Source organism: Enoplosus armatus, chromosome 7 (genome assembly GCF_043641665.1).
Source record: "Enoplosus armatus isolate fEnoArm2 chromosome 7, fEnoArm2.hap1, whole genome shotgun sequence".
In the NCBI taxonomy this organism is placed as follows: Eukaryota; Metazoa; Chordata; class Actinopteri; order Centrarchiformes; family Enoplosidae; genus Enoplosus; species Enoplosus armatus.
In genome coordinates, this window is record NC_092186.1 from 7,786,441 (window position 1) to 7,810,491 (window position 24,051).

The 24,051-nt window shown below is 41.8% G+C and overlaps 2 protein-coding genes across 2 annotated transcripts; one reads left to right on the top strand and one right to left on the bottom strand.

The window, feature by feature from the left end:
• Positions 1-11,445: 11,445 nt before the first annotated feature.
• Positions 11,446-15,438, bottom strand: sgcb (sarcoglycan, beta (dystrophin-associated glycoprotein)). Its single transcript, XM_070909234.1, has 6 exons — positions 15,418-15,438; positions 14,408-14,617; positions 14,066-14,251; positions 13,778-13,969; positions 12,897-13,028; positions 11,446-12,722 (listed from the first exon to the last, which is right to left on the bottom strand). The coding sequence occupies exons 1-6, from the start codon at positions 15,430-15,432 to the stop codon at positions 12,522-12,524; spliced, it is 936 nt and encodes a 311-aa protein (XP_070765335.1). The 5' UTR covers positions 15,433-15,438; the 3' UTR covers positions 11,446-12,521.
• A 1,274-nt stretch (positions 15,439-16,712) lies between these two features.
• spata18 (spermatogenesis associated 18) lies at positions 16,713-20,690 on the top strand. Its single transcript, XM_070909475.1, has 12 exons — positions 16,713-16,799; positions 17,797-17,902; positions 17,996-18,111; positions 18,303-18,421; positions 18,517-18,612; positions 18,711-18,845; positions 18,976-19,207; positions 19,394-19,552; positions 19,660-19,835; positions 20,036-20,159; positions 20,276-20,344; positions 20,634-20,690. The coding sequence occupies exons 1-12, from the start codon at positions 16,713-16,715 to the stop codon at positions 20,688-20,690; spliced, it is 1,476 nt and encodes a 491-aa protein (XP_070765576.1).
• The last annotated feature ends 3,361 nt before the right edge of the window (positions 20,691-24,051 follow it).

A 24,051-nucleotide genomic window follows, 5' to 3' on the forward strand; every position in this document is an offset into this window, starting at 1 on the left:
ATGTAAGTGTCTATATGTCTGTTTTCACTATAACCTATGTCTATATACATAAATAAAAGGGTTTATTAACTTACTGGCTAATATTTGGGCTCTTTAGTTGATAGTTATTATATGTTATAGTCCATAACAAAAAAACGTCGGTAATACTGTAATTGTTGTTGTGATTATTTAGATGTACTTATTGCTACATATGAAAGCTCTGCATTATATTGGTCAAAGATTTATTAAGGTTTCTTAATAGGTGTATTAATAATACATGACCAGTAAGATGATATGGATTCTCATTGCATTACAGGGAGACATCTTGGTGGTGGATGATTTAAAAAAATAAAAAATAAAAAACAAAAAACAGAAATAAGTCAAATCTGATAAAAGATAAACATGGTATCATCTACTGCACTCTACAACAGTCCCACACTATACATTATTTGTATTTACATTTCATTTCAAGCTAAATTCTTCATTAGATAAAATAGAATATAATTCACAGTATTTGTGTCATTCATTGGCCAATTTAAGATCAAACAATGCCACTCATTTGCATGTTTTGTCAGTGTTTAGGATGCAGTGACTTCTTTATCAAACATCACTTGTGTTTATGTTTGAGGAGTCAAAATAGACTGCCAGGTTCTGTGACGTAAGTGATGAAGGGTCAGATTCCTCTGTCTGTCTGCTCTGTTGCAGATAGGATCTGATGCCTTCCAACCCTTGTTTTTTACTGCTCCGTGGAGACCCCCATGTAAGCCCCACTGCCTCATCTGGTGGTGGTGTTGCTGGAATAGGAGGTGGAGCCTCTTGCAGTGGTTCTCCAATGTCATCCCTCCTGTAGCGGGGAATACCATACAACAAATCTGTAGCTCTTCTCTTATTTACTGAAGTAGGGGAAATATGTGATTGTGGCTGTTTGGCCAGGGGCTTGATGTCCTCCTCAGACCTGCGATAGTTAAAAATGGTGTCACCTTTTGAACCATGGTCATCACATAGAGGAGATGCACCCTCATCTAAATTTTCTGTGTCCCACTTTCGTCTCTCTGATGACATGGCTTTTAGGGCACTGAGGCCTTTCCTGTCCATCCCGTCCTCAGATACAGCCCTCACAATCTCATTTGTGCTACTGGGTGAGTTATCAAACTTGTAAAGAGCTCTGCTGGATGTAAAAGAAATATTATTGGAACTAAGAGATGAATATTTATGCGTTAGTGTCACATCAGCTTCCTCTCTGTCTTGTTTTATTTTATCACCACTTTTGTTACTGGAGGAGTTGGAAGAGTCAGGTGGGGGAAGTTCTGGCTCTGCAGGTGTAGCCTGCTGTGGAAATGATGAGCCCACATCCAGATGTCTCCTCGGACTGGAGATAGAAAGGTCAGGCAGCTGACAACCAACGCCTGTCCACCTTATCTCAGGTGGCAGGTCCACATCTGTGGTGCACCTGGACTGCTCGATCCTTTTCTTTACTACATCATCAAAGCTCATACTGGGAACTCTCCTTGGAGAAAGAGATGCATTTCTGTCTCCCATACTATGGGATTGACCTTCTCGTGCAACAGTTACCATTTCAGCCCCTGTATGTCTTTGGTTTGTATGGTGTATAGTTTGGCCACTGGGGGAGGAAGAATTACTCGGTAGCGATGAATCTTTCATAATTAAACGCTTATAAGTGATTAGAGAGTCATCATCTGTCAATCCTGACATATTTGACTCATTTTCACTCTCACTGCAGGAAGACGGGGAATTATGTGGCTCTGGTAATGGTGCCATGACATTCAGACGCCTCTTAATGCGTGGGACACCAAGACTCAGGTCAGGAACACTGCGATCTTTTGTCTCATTCTCACTGTTGCTGCTGGAGGATGCTTCCCCCAAACCTCTCAACATAGTATTTGACTTTTGTCCAGTTGTGGGGAGGCTATAGTCTTTTCTTAATCTCTCTTTAACCTCTACTGTGTTGCCAGAGTTGTCATCTTGACCCTTCAAACTGAGAGAAACATTCACTGGTTTGTTTTCAGGGGTTGGAGATGATTCTGTGTGTATGATTCCTTGCATTCCAACCCCCCTTCTCTTTGGTCTTGTTCTGCTGCTTTTACTCCCAGTCCCACTTTCATTGCTGGTAGAGGAGGGTGAGCCAGGTAGCAGTGATGAGGGCAGATTTGGTGGTTCATGCGTATGCGGTGTGATTTCAAGACGCTTTCTGAAGCGGGAGATACTAAGGTTCATCGTGGCCCACCGTGACTCAAGTTCTGGGTTTATCTCTGGTGTTGTGCTGATGTTGTCACTTGTTGTTTTGTTCCCCATGTCATCTGGAAAAATTGTATACTTTTCTAATTTTATATTGTGGTCTGTCTTTGGACTGTGAGAAATATTTATCACTGGGGTCTTTGGAGACCTAATGAACTCCTTTTCTGTGGCCTTTGATATAGCTGATACTCCCAATCCTAGTTTAGTGTGGTCTCTGTTCTCATCCTCACTGTCACTGCTGAAAGAGTTTGATTCAGATTGTCGAGAGCCTGGATACACACTACTAAGAACCGGATCTGGTTGTGGTGATGGTGCTTTGATATCCAGACGTCTGTTGATGTATGGGACACCCAGTTGATGCAACTTTGTCTGTTGGTCATGATTTGTGATCCCTGTATCACCTTTGTCTCTCTCATGTATCACTGTGTGGCTTGAAAGTGTGCTTTCATTGTCACTGTTGAAAGAGAGGAAGTCTGCTGGTTGAGATGGTGCTTTGATATTCAAACGCCGCTTGGCGGGGAAGACACTCATATTCAGGTCAGGCAATTTTGTCCCTGGTTGATAACTTGTAATCCCCACATCAGTTCTGTCCCTCTCCATTTTCACAGGTAGGTCTGTAGTCTTACCTTCACTCTCATCACTGCTTGAAGATGAATCAGGTGGAGATAAACTTGCCTTGATATCCAGGCACCTTTTGACACGGGGGGCACTGCTGAGACCCAGTTCAGGCCATCTTGAATCTGAATCTGGATCTGGTTCTTGTGTTGTTGGGGGGTTGCTTAAATCTTCCATACCCTCCTCTTGCTCATCTGAGCTGCTTGATGAGTAACATGGACTAATTTTGATAGCTTCCTCTCTCTTTCCTCCCACTATATGGTACATACTCCCACCTCTTGAATCCGGAGGTAGTGATGGGGCTTTGAGGTCCAAACGCCTCTTAATGCGAGCAATATTACCAGAATCTACTGCAGGCCATCGTGTTTCTGGATCATGACTTACTGTTTGAGATTCTTGAAATGGAAGCCCTGAAATTCCCACCGCCCCTGGCCTCTCCTTCTTTGTGTGGTGTGTTGGTTCATCCTCGCTGTCACTACTAGAAGATGACTCAGAGGCTGGTGATGGTGCTTTGATATCTAGACGCCTCTTGATGCGAGGAATTTGCTCAACATCAAGGACAGGCCACCTTGTGTCTGGATCATTACTTTCTGTTTGAGATTTTTGAAATGAAAGCTCTCCAATGTCCACCTTCTCTGGCGTCTGCTTTTCTACGTGGTTTGTTGTTTCATCTTCATTGTCACTACTAGAAGGTGATGGTGCTTTGATATCTAGACGCCTCTTGATGCTGATAGTATGCTCGAGATCAAGGGTAGGCCACTGTATTTTTGGGTCATGATTTTCGGGTTGAGGTACTTTAATTGGAAGCCTTGCTATGTGTGTCTCCCGTTTCTCCTGTTTATTTCTGTGGTTTGTTGTTTCATCCTCACTGTCACTACCAGAAGATGAATCAGGAGGTGGTGATGGTGCTTTAATATCTAGATGCCTCTTGATGCGAGGAATATGCTCAAGATCAAGGGCAGGCCACCTTGTATCTGGATCATGACTTACTGGTCGAGATTCTTGAAATGGAAGCTGTGCAATGTCCACCTTCCCTGGCCTCTGCTTCTCTATGTGGCCTGTAGTTTCATCCTCACTGTCACTACTTGAAGATGAATCAGAGTCAGGTGATGGTGCTTTGATATCCAAACGCTTCTTGATGCGCATACTATGCTCAAGATCAAGGACAGGCCACCTTGTCTCTGGATCATTACTTTCTGTTTGAGATTTTTGAAATGAAAGCTCTCCAATGTCCACCTTCTCTGGCCTCTGCTTTTGTACGTGGTTTGTTGTTTCATCTTCATTGTCACTACTAGAAGATGAATCAGAGTCAGGTGATGGTGCTTTGATATCTAGACGCCTCTTGATGCTGATAGTATGCTCGAGATCAAGGGTAGGCCACTGTATTTTTGGGTCATGATTTTCGGGTTGAGGTACTTTAATTGGAAGCCTTGCTATGTGTGTCTCCCGTTTCTCCTGTTTATTTCTGTGGTTTGTTGTTTCATCTTCACTGTCACTACCAGAAGATGAATCAGGAGGTGGTGATGGTGCTTTAATATCTAGATGCCTCTTGATGCGAGGAATATGCTCAAGATCAAGGGCAGGCCACCTTGTATCTGGATCATGACTTACTGGTCGAGATTCTTGAAATGGAAGCTGTGCAATGTCCACCTTCCCTGGCCTCTGCTTCTCTATGTGGCCTGTAGTTTCATCCTCACTGTCACTACTTGAAGATGAATCAGAGTCAGGTGATGGTGCTTTGATATCCAAACGCTTCTTGATGCGCATACTATGCTCAAGATCAAGGACAGGCCACCTTGTCTCTGGATCATTACTTTCTGTTTGAGATTTTTGAAATGAAAGCTCTCCAATGTCCACCTTCTCTGGCCTCTGCTTTTCTACGTGGTCTGTTGTTTCATCTTCACTGTCACTACTAGAAGATGAATCAGGAGGTGGTGATGGTGCTTTGATATCTAGACGCCTCTTGATGCAAGGAATATGCTCAAGATCAAGGGCAGGCCACCTTGTATCTGGATCATGACTTACTGTTTGAGATTCTTGAAATGGAAGCTGTACAATGTCCACCTTCCCTGGCCTCTGCTTTTCTATGTGGCCTGTAGTTTCATCCTCATTGTCACTACTAGAAGATGAATCAGAGTCAGGTGATGGTGCTTTGATATCTAGACGCCTCTTGATGCTGATAGTATGCTCGAGATCAAGGGTAGGCCACTGTATTTTTGGGTCATGATTTTCGGGTTGAGGTACTTTAATTGGAAGCCTTGCTATGTGTGTCTCCCGTTTCTCCTGTTTATTTCTGTGGTTTGTTGTTTCATCTTCACTGTCACTACCAGAAGTTGAATCAAGAGGTGGTGATGGTGCTTTAATATCTAGATGCCTCTTGATGCGAGGAATATGCTCAAGATCAAGGGCAGGCCACCTTGTATCTGGATCATGACTTACTGGTCGAGATTCTTGAAATGGAAGCTGTGCAATGTCCACCTTCCCTGGCCTCTGCTTCTCTATGTGGCCTGTAGTTTCATCCTCACTGTCACTACTTGAAGATGAATCAGAGTCAGGTGATGGTGCTTTGATATCCAAACGCTTCTTGATGCGCATACTATGCTCAAGATCAAGGACAGGCCACCTTGTCTCTGGATCATTACTTTCTGTTTGAGATTTTTGAAATGAAAGCTCTCCAATGTCCACCTTCTCTGGCCTCTGCTTTTCTACGTGGTCTGTTGTTTCATCCTCACTGTCACTACTAGAAGATGAATCAGGAGGTGGTGATGGTGCTTTGATATCTAGACGCCTCTTGATGCAAGGAATATGCTCAAGATCAAGGGCAGGCCACCTTGTATCTGGATCATGACTTCCTGCTTGAGATTCTTGAAATGGAAGTCTTGAAACATGTAACTCCCCTTGCTCATGTTTCTTTATTTGGGCTATTTTGTCTTCCACTATGTCACTATTAGAAGATGAATCAGGAGGTGGTGATGGTGCTTTGATATCTAGACGTCTCTTGATGCAAGGAATACACTGAAGATCAAGGGCAGGCCACCTTGTGTCATGACTTTCTGTTTCAGATTCTTGAAATGGAAGTCCTGCAATGTCCACCTTCCCTGGCCTCTGCTTCTCTACATGGTTTATTGTTTCATCCTCACTGTCACTACTAGAAGATGAATCAGTAGTTAGTGATGGGGCTTTGATATCCAAACATCTCTTGATGGGAGTAACATGTCCAAGATGAAATCCCACTGAAGGCCTGATAGGGTCTACGCCATGGATCTGCTGTTCAAAACGAGCATCCTGTTTAAGACAAGCACTAGTGACCTCAGGTTTATTGTGGTTCCTTTCTATATCCTCCTCCTCCTCTTGGTCTGAGTTCACAGTGTATTGTGTAGGCTCATCCTCACTGACGTATGAGCTGGAGCTGGACATATCATCCCTCCTCTGTTTATCTGAAGGGGGTGCCACAATGAGTTTTGAATCATGAAAAGAACCACACACACTGCTGGACCTTGCAGACCCGCTTCGAACAGAATCACTAAATTCAAATTGTTCTTCACTCTCTTGCCACAGATCAGGGTCTTTTAGGTTGGTGTTATTTGTATGTGGTGACCAATCTGCAAAGGGTTCAGAACAATATCCAGGAATTTCACTTCTGCCCTCTATGGAAATTTGTGACACCTCTACTGTTCCAGCTGTCGAGAAATCAGCTCTCTGCTGAACAGAATCCTCTGCCAGCTGAGGAGACTTTGGTGTTGTGTAGTCTCCCTGAGTCATTTGGTCCTCATTAAATACTTTGTCAGATACTGAATAATCTGAGCATGAAGACGAGCTTCTCCTCTTCTTCAGCTCAACAGGGTCTGGGATACGTTCAAACTCTTTGTTGTGTGTGCGGCCTGCATCAGTGACGCCTGAGAGGTCTCTGCCATCTTTCTGGTAATCGTCTGGACTTCTCTGTTGTAAGCTGTTTTCACTTCCTGAATCTCCAGCTTTATGTGCATTCTTCTCAGCCTCAGCTGCTTCACATTCAATCACTGCATCATTATTGATGCTTTCCTGATCGCCATTGGCTACAGTATCATAATATTGTACATTGCTGTCTTCTCTATAGTCTATAGTGCTAAATGTGACTCTCCTTTCCCTGTGAGTTCCTATCTCTTCTGGTTCCTCACTATTGAAGTAGGCCTCATTGTCATATTGTCTTTGTTCTGCAGATGAGACAGAGTTGGTTGCAGAGGAGCTTTTCTTGTTGGTGACTCTTCTCCAAAGAACATCTATACAAGGTCTTGCTAGGACTCCTAGGATAAAGGCTATCAGAAATGTTATGAAAACAGACAGACACACAGCCAGAGCCAAGTTCGACTGGGTAGCTCCCTGATTCCTTTCTTGACCCATCCCATTTGGGTTGCCTTGTGGGATTATGTGTTGGCTGGTTCTGGGTAAACTTCTAGCTTTTCTTCTTGGACCCCCTATTTTACTGATTTGGAGATTAAAAACAGACACAACTTTGTGTTCTTCAGACACACACACATACAGTCCTGTGTCTCTCTCTGTGATGTCATTGATGAGCAGACCAGCCGTAGGTTGGCTCACAGATGCTTGACCACTGGGCGTCCACCACATTGAATCTACAAAAAAGACAACATTGGCATGCAGTTTAACTGACCTACATTGTTATATATGTATTAAGTTATTTGACTTTTTCTGACTGTGTTACCTTGTATAGAGCAAGACAGCAGTATCTCAGAGCCACTATAGACCGTCACATCTTGGTGGAGCTCCGGCCTGTTTTCAGTACTAAAACAATTAAGGTCATCCTCCTCCAACTGTAGCAGGTCTTTTCCTGAGAGGATGGAGGGGGAAGCACACACCAGGCTCCAGGCCTGCAGGCCTCTGCTGCTGTCATAGGCCATCCGCCTTTTTAGACTGTGCATACTGCAATCGCACTGCCACCTGTTGCCTCCTAGCCCAACATCTGCCCCCATGTTACGCAGAGAAAGGTACATCACAGGGTGGAGGCTGGTCAACATGTTGAAGCTCAGATCAAGGACCTTTTGAGGGGGACACAATATGGACATACTGGAGTACTTTTCTGAAAATGGCAGATGAACAAAGAATGTGTGGCATCTCTGAGTTTATTATTGGAATACTGAATATTCTTTACATGTTGTCAAGTTAGAAAAGTTCAAGTTACATTCAAAAATCAGTGTTACCTTGAGCTGGGCTAAATCCTGGAACGTCTGTGGATGGAGACTTGTGATGAGATTATGTTGTAGGTGTAGCTCTTTTAGCTGTCGAAGGTGGCTGAAGTCTCCTGGTTGTAGAGTTGAGATCTTGTTGAAGGAGAGCTGCAGAACCTGTAAAGACTCACTTCCTTCCAGCCCTGGATGGCAGAAAACAAGAATGGTAATTAGAGCTCAACAACAACCATGATGGGGTGGCTCCTGAAGGGACCAAGGAATGTACTGCATATTACAGGTTTTCAATGATAATAACAGAGGTAAGTATGTCTCTTGTCTTCTCAGTCCTGTACTGCTTTACCTTCTTCACTGTGATTTGCAAGGTGAAAACTTAGCTATGAAGTCAATTTGTTTGCAGTACTGCAGTGTTTCCAGTGCTGAGATTAAATGAGGTAAACCACAGGCCTCTCTCCCTCTCTCTCTGGACGTCTAGATGGTGAATAGTATAAAATTTCTGAATCAATGAACACCGCTTATTCCAGGAGAATATGAATCTAAATTCGTCCTCTGGCTTATTTTCATTGTGAACACCCACACAATAATGAGTGAGTAATCATACAATATGACTAATTAGGGGCTAAGACTTTTTCTGTGGCACTCATTCTGCCCTGTTGTCTCCCCCTTTTCATTAGCCAGAGACAATCTCCCTGAGACTGCTGGGCTGAAGTAAGGCACTGTGGGTCTGTGCTTCATTAGAGAGGCACTGTGGGTTCTGTGAGCTGAATACCAAACAGGAAAGAACTCTATGACTGTCAACACAGCTCTTGCAAAGTAAATGGGCTATCCACACATGCCTTACAATAGTGAATGCATTTCTTTGAAACACACATGTTCAACCAAGCAGAAGGAATTCTATGAAATAATATGATGCAAGGGAAAACGTAAAAGTTGTACTGCATGTTTACACCTTTCTTTTGAGCCACTGGAATGTCAATAAAAACTGTGACTGGCTGAAGGGTGTACAGTGTCATTATCTTGGGAGGTTTAATCATTTCTGAGTGGAGCAAAGTACTAAAGATAAAGAATATCAATGAAAGGGTTTGTTTCTATGTGAGAGTCAAATAAAACGACAGTAACAGCAATGCACACACCTCATAGATTCATTCTACTATATGGACGAATTAGTAGATCTCAGACCACCTTTTCAGGCAGAATTAGGAAAACAATATGCCTACGAAGTGGACCTATCTTTCAGGTCTGACTCATGGACATTTCTCAATGACACTCCAGAGGTCAATTAAAAGTGTGCATTGTGGTGACTCTGCAACTTCACTACCAGGTGCATCGCCCAAACACAAAAACATTTTTTTAAAAAGGAATTGTCTAGGTCAGTGATTCCCAACCTGAGAGTTCAGACCCCTCTAGTGGGTCACAAGATAAATCATAGGGGTCACGGGGTGATACATGGGAAAGGAAAGAACCCCAAAAAAGTTCTTATGAGACTTATGACGCCTGTGATGGGGGGTCACAAGTAGACAGTGCTTTATTTGAAGGGGTCACAAGCCAAAAAAGAGAAAAACATCAAGGATAGCAGCACACAGTACTGAAATACTGTACAATATGCACAGAAGAGATACTAAAACCAGTCATGTTGCACTTAACATAACATCTTCTTAACATGCACACAGAAAACATGTTCTAGGCTTTTTGGTAGTGATGGTTCAGCTCCATGAAAGTTGAAATGTATTAAATGTGCATGTCATTGTGTCTGCCTCCTGTTTATACACCTTGGAGGTATTACAGTGTACATATATATTGTGGGTTCACACCCAGACAATCGACATTTCATGTAACTATATAGCCGTTGAACACATTATAAGATACTATGGAATAGTGTTAACACTGTACAGTACATAATTCAAGCCTGTAGTATGAGTTCCTACTCATATCTGTTGGCAATTCTTTTGATGTTAGGGGCTAATGTTTAAGATTAAGGGATTATAATGTGTTGGATTATTTAATTCTACAGTACGTGTATTGTACGTGTATAGTACGTGTGTTGACAACAGTGTTGGAAAGTAACTAACTCGAGTACTGTACTGAAGTGCAGTTTTGAGGTACTTTGCTCGAGTATTTCCATTTCACGTTATTTTATATTTATACTCCATTTAAGTTCTGAGGGAAATCTTGTGCTTTTTGTTCCACTACATCTGTTGAACAGCAATAGTTACTAGTTACTTTTCCGAATTTGCACACAAAATATATGATCAGTTATTAAACTGACTATTGTGTGTCTGCTCTGTGACAGTGTTTTATATATGGGTGTATGACCATTTTACATATTACACTGACTCACCCTCTGGGAGTTGCTCTAGCTGATTCCTCTCAACAGATAGCAGGTGCAGGGTGGGGGCCCACAATCCACACACCTGCCTGCCCCAAGGTCTCAAGCGATGTAGACGTCTACCTCTGGCATAATGGCTTCCCAGGTTTCTCTCTATGCAGAGAGACAAGTGTGTGATACTGTTGTGTCCCAGCCATACATTCCTGAGGTTATGATGTGGTTGATCGAGTGTTACAGAGTCGAGGAGGTTATGAGACAAGTCAAGCTCGGTGACAGAGTCTTGGATGTGTCGTGGCACAGAGGAAAGGCCAGAGGAGGAGCAGTTCAACAGGGGAGCTCTCTGACAGGTGCAGGACTCTGGACAGGGAGAGTAGCAATGGAGCTCCAAGGAGGCGAGGAGCAACACAGCAGCCAGGAATGGCCCCTGTGCCACAGCCATCCCAACCTGTCCTGAGGGTCCAGATAGATCATGACTGACAGTTAAGAGACTCACTCAAAACGTAAAATCAAGATCCATTTTATGTTGTATAAAATACAGACTATATCTTCGTACAATCAATACTAAATCCAATGTGATAAGACCAAATGAAAACATTTATCACTCTCTATCACACAGTAATTCATTAAATTATAGGAAATCCATGACATGCACAATACGATAAACAGCAAATTAACTAAAAAAGCATCACACTCACCTGTGTATCTACTCTTTGCAAGCTGACTGGAAAACTTGTGACTGTCTTTTCACACTCCGAGTGCTTTCAGTGTGATGTTTGACTGTCTCCGGCAGTTCTGATCAAAGTCTGAACAGTATTTTGCTGCGTCTAGCTTAACTAACACCTACCCAAAGATGCCATTCTGCAATTCATTCAATCATTTACATGGCTAGTTAATGTCTTACTGTCATTGTTTTCCTCTTTATGTATGATAGATAACTAGCATCCTGAAAGTTTATGGCAAGGAGAACCATGCCCCTTCTGCACATTCTATTAGATAATATAACAGCACCGGTATCATTTTATGATTTAAAATGACCACGTAAACACTGAGGTATTTACTGCAACCAATGATAAGAAGTTCCACTTAGCGACATGTTTCTTTATTGAAACAAACATAGCAATGAAATGTTGGACAACTTTTCAATTAAGGCTGATTTCCGTTTTTTCTCCTGTTTTTTCATGTAGTTGTTCTCTTACAACAGGCTTCATGATACTTCATGATATTTTTCGACACCAGCAATGTTATATAAAACAGAGAAGACAATCCAAAACAAAATGAAAAGTCAAAGCTTTTATACTATATTGCACAAAATTCAGACCACTCAATATAGGCTTCAAACCAAGCTACTGATGATTTAAACTTTCCTGACTTTCATGAACATCAACACTTAAAGAGATTTGCATTAATCTGTAGCATAACCTTAGTGCACACACTTTCGTTCTGTTGTTTTAATAGTGTATTATCTCACTGTAAAAAAGCTTTTGCAAAAAAATTAGAATATCACATATATATTATATTCTGCATCATCCCTTGTAAATCCATTGGCACGTGCATGATAGACAGTCCAAGATGTACAGAAAGAGACCTACTCTGCTTTAGCATTACTGGATGGCTTAAAATGTATCTTGTTTTTACATTTTATCCCAAATTTAATATTACATTAATCATTATAATCATTTCGTGTCTCACACATATCAGTGAATATAATAAAGAAAATATTAAACACAGCTGCCAGAAACAATGAAAAGCAAATCAAATTTTATACAACCCCTCTGCAAGATTTGTATATTAGTAATACTGGACGGTAAGGCAAAAAGTAAATACTGTAGATTGCAATGTGCTATCAATGGGCAATGTAAACCACAGTATAATGTTAAATATAGGAGTGTTATGCGCTGATATGGCATTATACACTTTAAATAAAGTTCACAAACCTGTAGAACAGTAAAAATACTTCAGCACTTACAAGTATGTTAATATCTTTGGCCAAGTGGCAACGATCTGTAACACAATTCCTGTTTGGCAAACAAAATGAGGAATACAGAATTTGTTAGGTGAACAGCAGAGGTATTATTATTATGTGCAAGTCATGATGAATGTTCTGTATATGCAAATTTTCAATCTGACTTCAGTGGTGTAACAGCAGATTCCAGTCACGTCTCCTAGTGAGCTTTCCTACATGGGTTATCTGACGTCTGGCAGCCCATGTTGGCATATTTCACCTGCACACGGAACAGAGTCCCATCTGCACACATGCAGAGCTTGTACCTCTCCAGACCTTCATCGAAATACACGTCTCCTGCGGAATTAGGGATGCGAGTGGCATTGAACATGACGGATCCATTGAGGACGATGCTGTTCTCCTGCAAAGAGATAATCCATAACATATTCATCTTCATCAGCTTTAAACTGTTTTCATGCAAGAGTTTGCAAAACCTTTATTTTAGATGACAAAATGTTTTTTTTTTACTGAAGTGGGAAGACATGTCCCACCTCAAGTCATATTAACAGGACATGGTGCTGCATTCCATACTTACAGCCCTGAGCTCGATGCCTCCACCCATTTTGAACTCTACAGTCCGGCCCATGATGTTGACGCCCTCGTTTCCACGAATGATGGCCTTGCTGTCCCCCTTAATGTTCAGGTCAGATGCTGCACTACTGGTGATCTAAAATCAGAGACAAAGCATGACATTTGTCAAACACTATAAACAGCACATACAGAGGCTTTGGAAAGTATTAACACTTCATTATCTTTTCCACATATGTGTGTTCTAAACGTAATGTAAGAATATGTTTTTGCCAAATGTTTGCCATCACACAGAATACAACATAATTACAATGTGAAAGCAAGTTTTGATTTTCAGTTTTGGAAATGATCTTTCCACAAATATTAAAGATATATAGCTAAAATATTTTATCTATATTTATTTTCAGTCCTTTATTTTGTGCCATTGTAAAAACCCTTCGTTAGCAAATACAGCTTTGAGTCTTCTTGGATCTGTATTAATCAGCTTTGCACACCTGCTTTTCTTTCAGATTCCCTCAGGCTCTGTCAGACAATCTTCATATCTCTCTGGATAATCACATGTCCAATCTGGGCTTTGACTGGGCCACTCAAGGGCGTCTAGATACTTATACTGAATATAGTCCAGGATTGTCTGGGTTGTGTACGTTCAGTCGTTGCCATGTTGAAAACTGAATATCTAGTGAACTTCCTCCATTTTACACTGATGAAGCTTGTTGTGTTCCTGACTTTTTTTTTAATGCTTTATTTATTCATTTGCAAAACATTTCACTTCACCATTATGGGTCATTGTGTACTGATAGCTCTTTGTACACAGGTTGTGAAACACTAACCTAATAAATGAATTACTTTTTTGTTTCAGCTATCAGACGTCATTAGCATTATACACACCCTTTCTGTAGAAGCCTTTTTAACACTGAGAACTTTGACTCCTTTGGGCAAATGAAACTCATGGTTCTCAAAGTCTGTGCTAAAGAACGTGGTCTGTGTGCGAGGGTCTGTGAAGGAGATGCCAACATCACTGACGACTGAGGTCTTGTCCTTCTCTACGCTCAGCTTAGTAGTGCCTTGCTGGAACACAACCTGGAACAACACACATAAAATAAAAGAGAAGTGTTCACACAATGTGTAATTTTCCATGTTTTGAAAAGGCTCAGTGTTCACTGTAAACGCTCTCACCGGATTATTGTTGCCGACAAGGACTAAGTCCTGGTCCTTACGGCCTCCCACTGTGCTCTTGTGCAGTGGGTGGACGATGCCCATGTCTGCCTTCTGTTTGAAGCGCAGCAGGCCAGTCTCATGGAACTCCATACTGTCGCACCCATTAGGACCGATGCGGATCACTGTCCATATCACCAGAGTTATCTGAGGGACAGTAGAGTTGTTGAAGACTTTCAGAGAAAATGACTCATGATCCATGAACAACAACACATAATGATCATTCTGTGTCAACTCTTTACCATCATTTTTAAGAAAGTGATCCATTAGATGGACAAGTATAATTAAGCTTGTAGCACTCACAATGAGGTTAATTAAGGCGAGGAGGAAGAGGAGCACAACAATGCAAACGGCCATGTTTCCCTTGCGTCCTCTCAGCCCTGTCTTATGAAGACGCTCTTCCTCTATGGGGACATAGCCTGCTTTGAAGTTACTGTTGTGTTCCTTGTTGATCGTACGTCTTTCTATAGCCTTCTCTCGCATGGACTTCTTCACGGGCCCGTTGGAACTCTCCTGGAAGGCAAAACAATCTCTGAGGCGTAAAACTAACACCTACTTTCTGCAATAAGGAGTACCTTGAGGAATCAGTCATTCATTTCAAATCATGAAATTACACATCAAAAATAACAATTTCCTTACATATATTTAGTTTTATAGGCTTATAATGTCGTCTACATAGACAGACTGGAGGTGAAATTTGATTTTCAAAGGTCACCTCCAGTCATTTTTAAGATGCTCTCCTCAAAACCACAGTGTAATTTTACACATGGAGGTAATGTCCTGTTTTCATGTTTTTTTGTTGGTCAGATTCGTAAAACGTGGCTTTCTCTCAGTATGAGGTTCTCCACAAATCTATATTTACTGTCCATGGCCATATCAAACTTCAGGTTTTAGTTCCTACTTATTTTCAATGTCTCTCGTGCTCTGCGTTGGTATGCAGCTCAGTTAAAGAGACCAGACCGCCTGTCTGTGGCCACAACTAAAAATAAACTGCACTCATTTTAGCAGCAAAACAGAAATACACTCGATTGTCTCGTTATCATACAGCTTCTATGCTCTTTACATTAGCAAAATTGCTTTGCTGTCAAACAGCAGCTACAATAACAGCATTTTATCTCCACATAACGCTACCTATAATAACGAAGCGGAGGCCAGAATTTATTACACTGATATTATGGTAGGACCGACAACAAAGCCCAGTACATTTATATTTATTACACTAGGTTACTCGGGAATGTATGTCACAAACACCCGAGCAAAAAAAAAAACGGAGTATAATGCAAGAATAACAACAAATATGAAACATAACGGACCTGTTCAGACGCCATGTTGACCCTCCCTCTCCTGCTAGCCGAGAGACACGGGGCATACCACTCTTCACTGTCGAAGGCGAAAAAACTGGTCATGTTGTAAGTTATTGGCCAGACGATTGTTATTTATTAATGAAAAGGGCATGTTAATACGAACGAGAGCACATCTATGGTATTTGTGTTTGAACGAGCTAAAAAAAGGGGGACCTTTCTACGATAATAAAAGATGGTCCATTCCAAGTTCAACCAGCCAATGGCAGAAGGATCCTAAAATAGAAAACACGTCCATTCATATTTTCCATAGGTAAACTGCCAAGCGGGCCATAACACTCAAGCTTTCCTTCTTATTAATGGCCTTCTTAATTAATAAACTAAGCAGTATTTGGTAAAACGTAACAAACAAAATTGTTAAGAAGGATTGGTTTCACAGTTGGTCAGAACATCTGTCTCTTGACTTTATTAAAGCACTCTGTTGCAAAGCAAAATGGGTTTTTTTTTGTAGGGCACTAATGTCTAACAAAAGGCAGTTATTTCAGTGTTAGTGTTTGTAAACGTATATTAAATTCTCAATGATAAAGCAGATACAGATGGCAACATATTCAAAGAGTGTGAGGCAAAGTGTGTGTGTGGCTGCTGCAGATCAGATCTGCAGCTGGACAGTGCATGGGCTAAAATGATGATGAAGTTGCTTAACTTTTCTGGCCAGTCATGATTTGGACCTCATCCTTTTTAAAAGATCGCAAATATTACGCTGATAATTAATGCTCACCAATATGTAATTTTGTTTAATTGTATTGTTGTTGTTGTTGTACCTATTGCAAAGTTATATACTACATACCCCTACCCCCTTACCTGCAGCAGTCTGCTCCTTGTTGTGTTACACTACTTATTATTTCAGTGTACCAATAATCTGACCACTCATGTAATTCAATTGAGTATGGCCTACTGTATTATAATCAGATTTGATCCAACACACACAGGCTATCGGTGTCACTGGGCCACAGGGTTTCCTCTGCGGGCCTTTGGTGTCGTTTGACAGTATGACATTACAATCGTATTTACATGACGGGGGGAACAGAACCTGCAGAGGAGTGACCGAGAGAGCTCGAGTTATTTATTTAAAACACTGGTTGTCTGCTCGTCTCCTCACTTGGTTGCCACAACTGAGGCGGTGCTTGGCATCTGCGTCGTAGGCGGAGAAAGCTTCCCGGGACAGGATTTTTTTTTACTACACCCCCGGCAGTCGTCCTCCCCCTGGGGCATTTTAAACCTCCGAGTATTAGTCACTGTGGACGGACATGGCCGACACTTTAAGGAGGCTGACCAACACATCCTCCTTCCGCGTCTTACAGGACAAGCTGGAGAGCTGGCACAAAGACTACCATGTAAGTTCATCAATTAGTAATGAGCGACCTAAATCTGACCAAAGCACTTCATTAGTGCCCTCGGCCAGCCGAGCTGCTCCACGATGGCCAGCGCATAATTTAGCCAGCTAAAAGTTACATTTGTGTACAGTTGAAATCTAGCTTTTAGTCAAAGCGTTGCTGATAACACGATCCTGCTCCCCTAGAAATGAGAAATTGCTTTGCTTTATTCCTGTGGTGATTTTTTCACAATTTCCCGTAAAATTGAGATTTTGTTTTTTAATCCTTTATTATTTCAGTTGTGGATAACGCACATGAAGCACGGTGGTTTGGAAATGCATGAAATAATTTAAAACATTACAGTAAAGGAATGCACTTGTTTAGGTTACGTTCATTTTCAGGTCGAGTTTGGTTGCTATGGACGCCAGTCGCCATGGCTACGGTTGGTTATTCCAAAGATCTTTTACTTCACTGTTAAGATGGTTCACGTCCTGTTACTTCCGGTAGAACCCTGGGCGACACCAGGACCGGAAGTGATCTGTCTAAACTATAGTAATTACTTGCAGGTTACGCTATAAATGCATGGCATTTAACATTTTGTCATTTAACAAGTGTCTTACAACAAAACTGGGCTAGTAACATCTGTTGCTTCTCTTGGATAGCGTCTGACTCTTCCTTTGGTCTATGAGTGTGAAATCTACCCTCATGTGACTGTTTTTCTGTGATTTTTATTGAAAAAAAAACAAAAAACAATCAGCAGCAACAATCATAATGAAAAATCCACTATAACATTATATTCTATATTTAATATATAATGTTATAAGAGAACGCAACAAAAAAAGAACCTGTAACATTTTACAATTTCAAATGCTTTATGGTTTTGAATATAAAACGTGACTGACTGAGAGGTTCTCTCCCTGTCACCTTATGTCTGGAATTAACTTGGCTTTGGCTGCCCACAGCAAAGGTTTGCCTCCTTGTTCATCAGCCTATATTTTGTCATCTTTTACCCTCCCAGGTGATTTCCTGTGACCAGAATCTAAATAGATGTTGTGAGCTGATTGAACTAACCGCCAAGATCCAGGGCCAACTGTTTGCCATCCTCAACCTCGCAGCTGCTGAAGGTAAGCTTTTACATTTGCAGTGTAGGCCTTTGTTTTAATTTACAAAACATTAACCAGGTTATAATCCCTCATGAACTATTCAACACACACCAGGCGGACACTATGCAGGAGTGGACACACTCAAAACGCGCCTGCTGCCGTGGCTTGGAACCTGTTTTTCAATGGCGAGGCCCTCGGTCACTGAGGACACCAGTCTACAACTCATCCAGGTGACATCATCTGTTGCTAGGCTTCATAACAAAGAACATCTCGTTGATAAATCCATCAAAATTGATTTTATACAGTGTAACACCACACCATAGACAGAACAGTACATCAAAACGCTCAACCAATTTGAATCATTTTCCTGTATTGTGGCCATCTGGTGTTGTGGTTACTGTATATCATTTGTTATCATCAGGACTCAGTGGAAAAGGACAGGAGGATCAGGGAGCTCTCTGTCTCCCATGACAGTGACATGCAGAAGATGGAGACTCAGCTGTGCTCCACTCGCCTGCAGCTGGACTCCGTCAGAGAAGAGTGAGTCTAAGAGATACAAAACAGTAAAAGTATTCTGAATTACATGTACTGAAATACATGAAACATTACATTTTCTGATCTTTTTGTTTCAACAGACTGATCGATGCTCAGAACGAGCTGGACAAGACAAAGAGCAAATCAGCAACCACCCTGCTGGCCACTGAAGATGAAATATTACAATTGAAGGCAGAGTGGGTGCTACAGTCAAATACTGACCGAACAAATTTGTTTTCAAATGCAATACACAGCAGCCACTCCTGTGTTGACTTGAGGTGCGTCTTTGTTTCAGTTTGCGATCCGCACATGAGCAGGTGGAGATTTACAAGAGGAAGCTGGAGTCTCTTGATGACTATGAGCGACAGATCCGCTTGCTGAGGGATGAAGTGTCCTACCTGAGCACAGAGAAGGCCATGCTGCAGGAGAGGTATACCTGCACCCAACGCACACATGCAAATACTGCATATATACACACACACACACACACACACACACACACCACTACACAGAACATGTCTCAAATGATAATGCTGTGTGTCTCTCTCCGTCTCCCTCAGGTTGGTGAGAAGTCGTTCTCCGAGCCCCTTGCCTCGGCTCAGTCGCTCCTCCAGCCCCATGAGGAGTGAATCGCCCACCAGAGCTCAGCTCACTAACTCCTCCCGCCACGCGCGCCTTGTTTCACGCCTCAGTGACCTGTATGCTGTGGAGCGCCTGGAGGCCCAAACCCTGCTTCGACGCTACATCATTGACTTAGAGATGGTCCAGAAAATCATCTTCATTGCTGTCGTGGTATGACTGTAATTATTGTAGAGCCACCTGTAGAGATGGGCAGGTCAGAAGTGTATGCACAGAAAATGAGCGCCAAATCTGTTTATTTGGACCGCCTAGTTGCTTGATTTAATCAGGGTTGCATATGGAGCAATAGACTTTAAAATGCCTGTTATACTTTTTTGTTTCTTCATGTTATCGTGTCAGGAATCCTTCAAAACAGCAAAACTGGCTTACCGTCAGTTCAAGCTGCGCGTGAGAAAGACGTTGTCCTCATCCCACTTTGGGCCAGAAAGTCTAGAGGATGCAGCTGTGGACTACATTGTCAGAAACCTGGACCTCTATGACGTTCAGGCCAGCGTCAATGTAGGACTAGATACTTCTCTCATGTGTCCTCTGCAGCATTTATGAACAAATGAATGTACTTTGATACGGAGGCAGTGTATCTGACTGTGTATTTTCATCTCTCCCAGGATGTGATCAATGCCATGAATGTGAACCCACGGATCTCTTTCCCGCCAGAGGTGGACTTTGTCCTCATCAGCTCCTTGATCAGGGAGACATGCAGGGTGGCCTTTGCCATGCAGACACTGGACCCCCCGCTTGACTTGGCCTTTGCCAGTGATGGAGAACTTTACAACGACAACAAGTCAGTGCTCTTTTACAGGAACATGACATGACAGGTTCAGAGTGAATATGCAAAATCATTGTCATATTATCTTATAATCACTATCACTGTTATTTGCTGTCTTTACCAGTAGATGTCACCGTCAGCCCTTCGATGGCAGGCATACAGTAAACACTCACAGCTCTTCCCTCACTGTTTCCCTCCACCTCTCTGTCTGGCAGGTATCGCCGTAGCTATGACTCCGAGTTCACCGCTCCTCTGGTGATGTACCATGTGTGGCCGGCTTTGGCGGAAGGAGATGCTGTGGTAGTGAAGGGCGAGGCTGTGACTAGAAGGGGCGCTCTGGTACTGACTGTATAATACTTCAAAAATATCGTAATTAATTGAAGTTTTGCTCTAGATAATAATATGAGGGCATGAAAGTACGCAGGAAGAATCATGTGACGTGTCTGTTTTTGCAGTGGAGTAGAAGCCGGAGCAGGAGTGCCAGCCCCGTGCGCTCTCGCTCTCTCAGCCCAACTCGCAGTCTTGTAAGTCTCTATAATAACTGACAGTGCAACCAAACACACAGAAAGAGAAGGCACCATTTTGTTCACAAAGTGGATTGCGTCCTTTTTTATTTGGTTTAACGTTGCTCAGCTATTCATAAAATTCAGATAAACCTCAAACTCAGATGTATCACTCTTTCCACTTAACAACATGCGTGCACACCCATGGCCCTAAGGGTATGTACTTCAAAATCTACGCTTGTATGTATTTGGATTTGTTTTATTTTAAGTTGTAAATATAATCAACATCACTCTCTTTTTTTCTTTTTAGGCATTTAACAGCAAAAGAAGCCTGTCTCCTGAACGTCTCACAGCTAGCCGCCTGTGAACTCTGGCCTCTCTGACAAAAGGACAAGAATTTACATCTTCATGTCAGTAAAATAAAGTTTGAGTTTTTTTCATCTGTATGGTTACGCTTACGCTTCCACCAAACAAAGCAATGAAATCCTGAGATACTGTTCCACCCAGAGGCTGCTCAGAGTTTACATTGTTGGAGGGCAGTTTCACGGGACATTGACAGTAACTTGAGGTCAGTACATTAAAGATGAAGCAAACTGAACAGTTGTCTCAGTCGACTATATTTACTCTGTGAATATGTTTTTGATAGATAATACTAACAGTATTTTAGTGATCATCAGACACTTCAAAGTACAATTTTCAGGGGAAAACTCGACCTGCACAGTAACACTTTCTTAGTTTGACAGAGAACTATATGAAACATATTCAACCTTTACTCTTTACTTTTTACCAAAAGTCAACATCTATGCAGCAGATTTCTCTGGGCGTGTTGTAGGACATACAGTATGGTGCTAATGAGCCGTGCTAAGTTCAACTCCTCCGGTACTTGAGTGACTGATATTGGTCATTGTGATGTTTAGTGTTAGTGGTTGCTGTGTTTTGTTTTTTTATTTCTTATTTTTATTTTTTGGTGCTGTTGTTTTATATTCTGAAAATTACTTACATAAAGTAAGACACATTTAAAGTCATATAACATGACGAGGATAACTGGAGATGTTTTTACTTTTGAAGTAAATGTTTTTTAAATCAAACTTTTCCAAATAATAGTGTTAGTTATTGTGTACAACAATAGGGCCAGTTGTTATTTTCTCAGAAATGTCAGTATGTATTCAATATGACAATTCTATTTATTTTTTGTTCTCATTTACAACTTGTGTACTGTATCTCACCACTTACATGATCATATCCAATACTACTGTACGTAATTTGTTAATTTAATATAAGTATAGTCAAGACTGTAGGATACATGAATGTTGATTTCACTATGATTTGATATGTATTGTGTGATGAATATATTCTTTGACTGTGCCTTTTATGATTGTTTTTTTAAAGAATAAATGACAAACCTTTAGTTTCCTGCAACTCCAAGTTGTTTTCAGCTTTTTGTCAATTGTGTCTTTTTTTTATTGAATTGAATGTCTATCAGCCAAATTATAGTCTAAAGATATATACTCATGTATGTCCAGTGTTGTTATGGCATGGTAATGCAATTAGACTAATAAGAATTGAACACATGCAGGGGCAAATTTATAGCAAACCCTTTTTTTAAATCATGAATGCTGTTCTCTCTGGGGCTCTCAAAGGATTCCACTGTAGTTATTTTCACACAATCGGCTCAAAAATTCCCCCAATTTACATTTTCTGACATCACAGTATTACTAGTACCCTGTTTACACAATAGATGGTGCTGCTACTCCATCATGAAAGTGAGCCCTGGAGTTAAAAACACTGCAGTGGTTGCAGGAGTCTATGCAACTTAGTTTTTACTTCACAGTCATGTCAAACATTTGGCCCATCCCACATGATATTACATGACGTCTCTGTATATATGAAAGATCAAAAACACAACAAGGCATCTTACACTAATACATACACAAAAACAAAAGAAAAACATCTGTTACAATATATGGATTTCTGCACACTTTAAATAAATTATACTCTGAAAAAGAACATTTTACAAGCTTATAATCTATCCTGACACACAACTGTTTTCAACATGTGAATAGCCATCTTAGTCACTGTGCATCATGTGTGCGAGTGCACTAGTATGTTTACAATTGAATGAAATCGTAAAGGGAATCCCAGCAGCAACATCCCTGTCGTGTTGCCTTCATAAATTGTTTCAGGATTCTCAGCCATCTAATTAGGTCCCTCTATCTCCAGGGCTTGCCCAGTCCTGCACCCGCCTGCCTCACCAGGCAAACCAATTATACTGCTGGCTCTTGAAACCATATCTAATATCTAAAATCAGTCATTTGCTCTGCAGAGCAGACACTGATTTCTAGCAGGCCTCCATGACCTAACCATAACATCATCTTACGCTGTGATTTCAGTGTCATTCCAGTGTAAACACTAACTTATATGCCATTTCTCCAGAGGCAGACATCCAAAATCAAATGTATCCTCATAAAGATACAACAAATCCTTTATTAACCCTTGTGTTAGCAATACTGAGAGACTTGGAGAATACTTTCAGAAAAGAAACGTGTTAAATATGCAGAAACTCATGTCATGGAAACTTCCCCCATGCCTCCTCATCACATTCCCACACAATGAGCTTCTTGCGTGATCTGCAGCAGTTCAGAGAAGTCCTGGCTCCTGGGACACAGGCCAGGTCCTGCTACCATGATATAACTGGGAGGGAGCCTGTAGACTCTGTCTCAGCTCTGTTGTCCTTCTATGAGCCTGGTGGTGGTGGTGGTGGTGGTGGTGGTGGGGGGGGGGGGGTTATTTACTTAGGTGTGCTGTGGTCAACTGTGGTCATGGACAGAGTGACCACAGACTGTGGATGGATGGAGATGAGAGAGAAGGCTGAAAATGGCTGTGCTCTGTCTTCTACGGGACAGTAATGCAATAAAGTGCCATTCCTGCTGTCATGGCACTCACACTCACCACGGACAACGTAGAGAGAGAGAGAGAGAGAGAGAGAGAGAGAGAGAGAGAGAGAGAGAGAGAGAGAGAGAGAGAGCGAGCATTAAGCTTCTACATCCAAATTTAGTTGACTTCTGGTAGCTAAATGATGAAACCACCATTTCCTCTGTGACCAGAGTGACCAGAGTGTTCAGAGTGTTCAGCAGGTGCTAGAAGGGAAACCTTAATCCATGGCACAAACCGGAGAGACAGCAGTAGCTGGAGCTCACCCTAAACAGATTCTGTGCTGCAAATCCAACTGAAGTTTCCACTTTGGTGAAAGAAGCCTGACTCAACGCCGCTGGACCGTGTGATGTCTTTCCTCTGGACGTCCTTAATGTGCTCAATGCTGGCACAGATTTGAGATTCTGGAGCTTGAACATGATGAGTACCCGCCCTGATCCCATAGCCAGACCAGAGTGGGAATGTTAATGGGGCTGTATATCACTGCACATGACGACATGGTTATGGGTGAGCAGACTGCAATGCGTAAATCAACAGCAATATTAAAATAGAGAGTAGAGGGAGTGAAGAATATCAAGGACACAAAAAAATGATGGGGGAAAGTGAGAATGTAGTCAGTGACAAAACAACAATTAAACGTGAATACTTGTGAACCAGTCATCCTAGGCTGTGATTGTGGATCTTTGATGGAATCACCCTTCAACAGAGGAGCCACTGCAGGTTGACAAAGCATCTGTATCTGCACAAGAGACAGTGCTGTTTGTGGCCCAGAGAGGTCGTTAAACACATCTGGAACG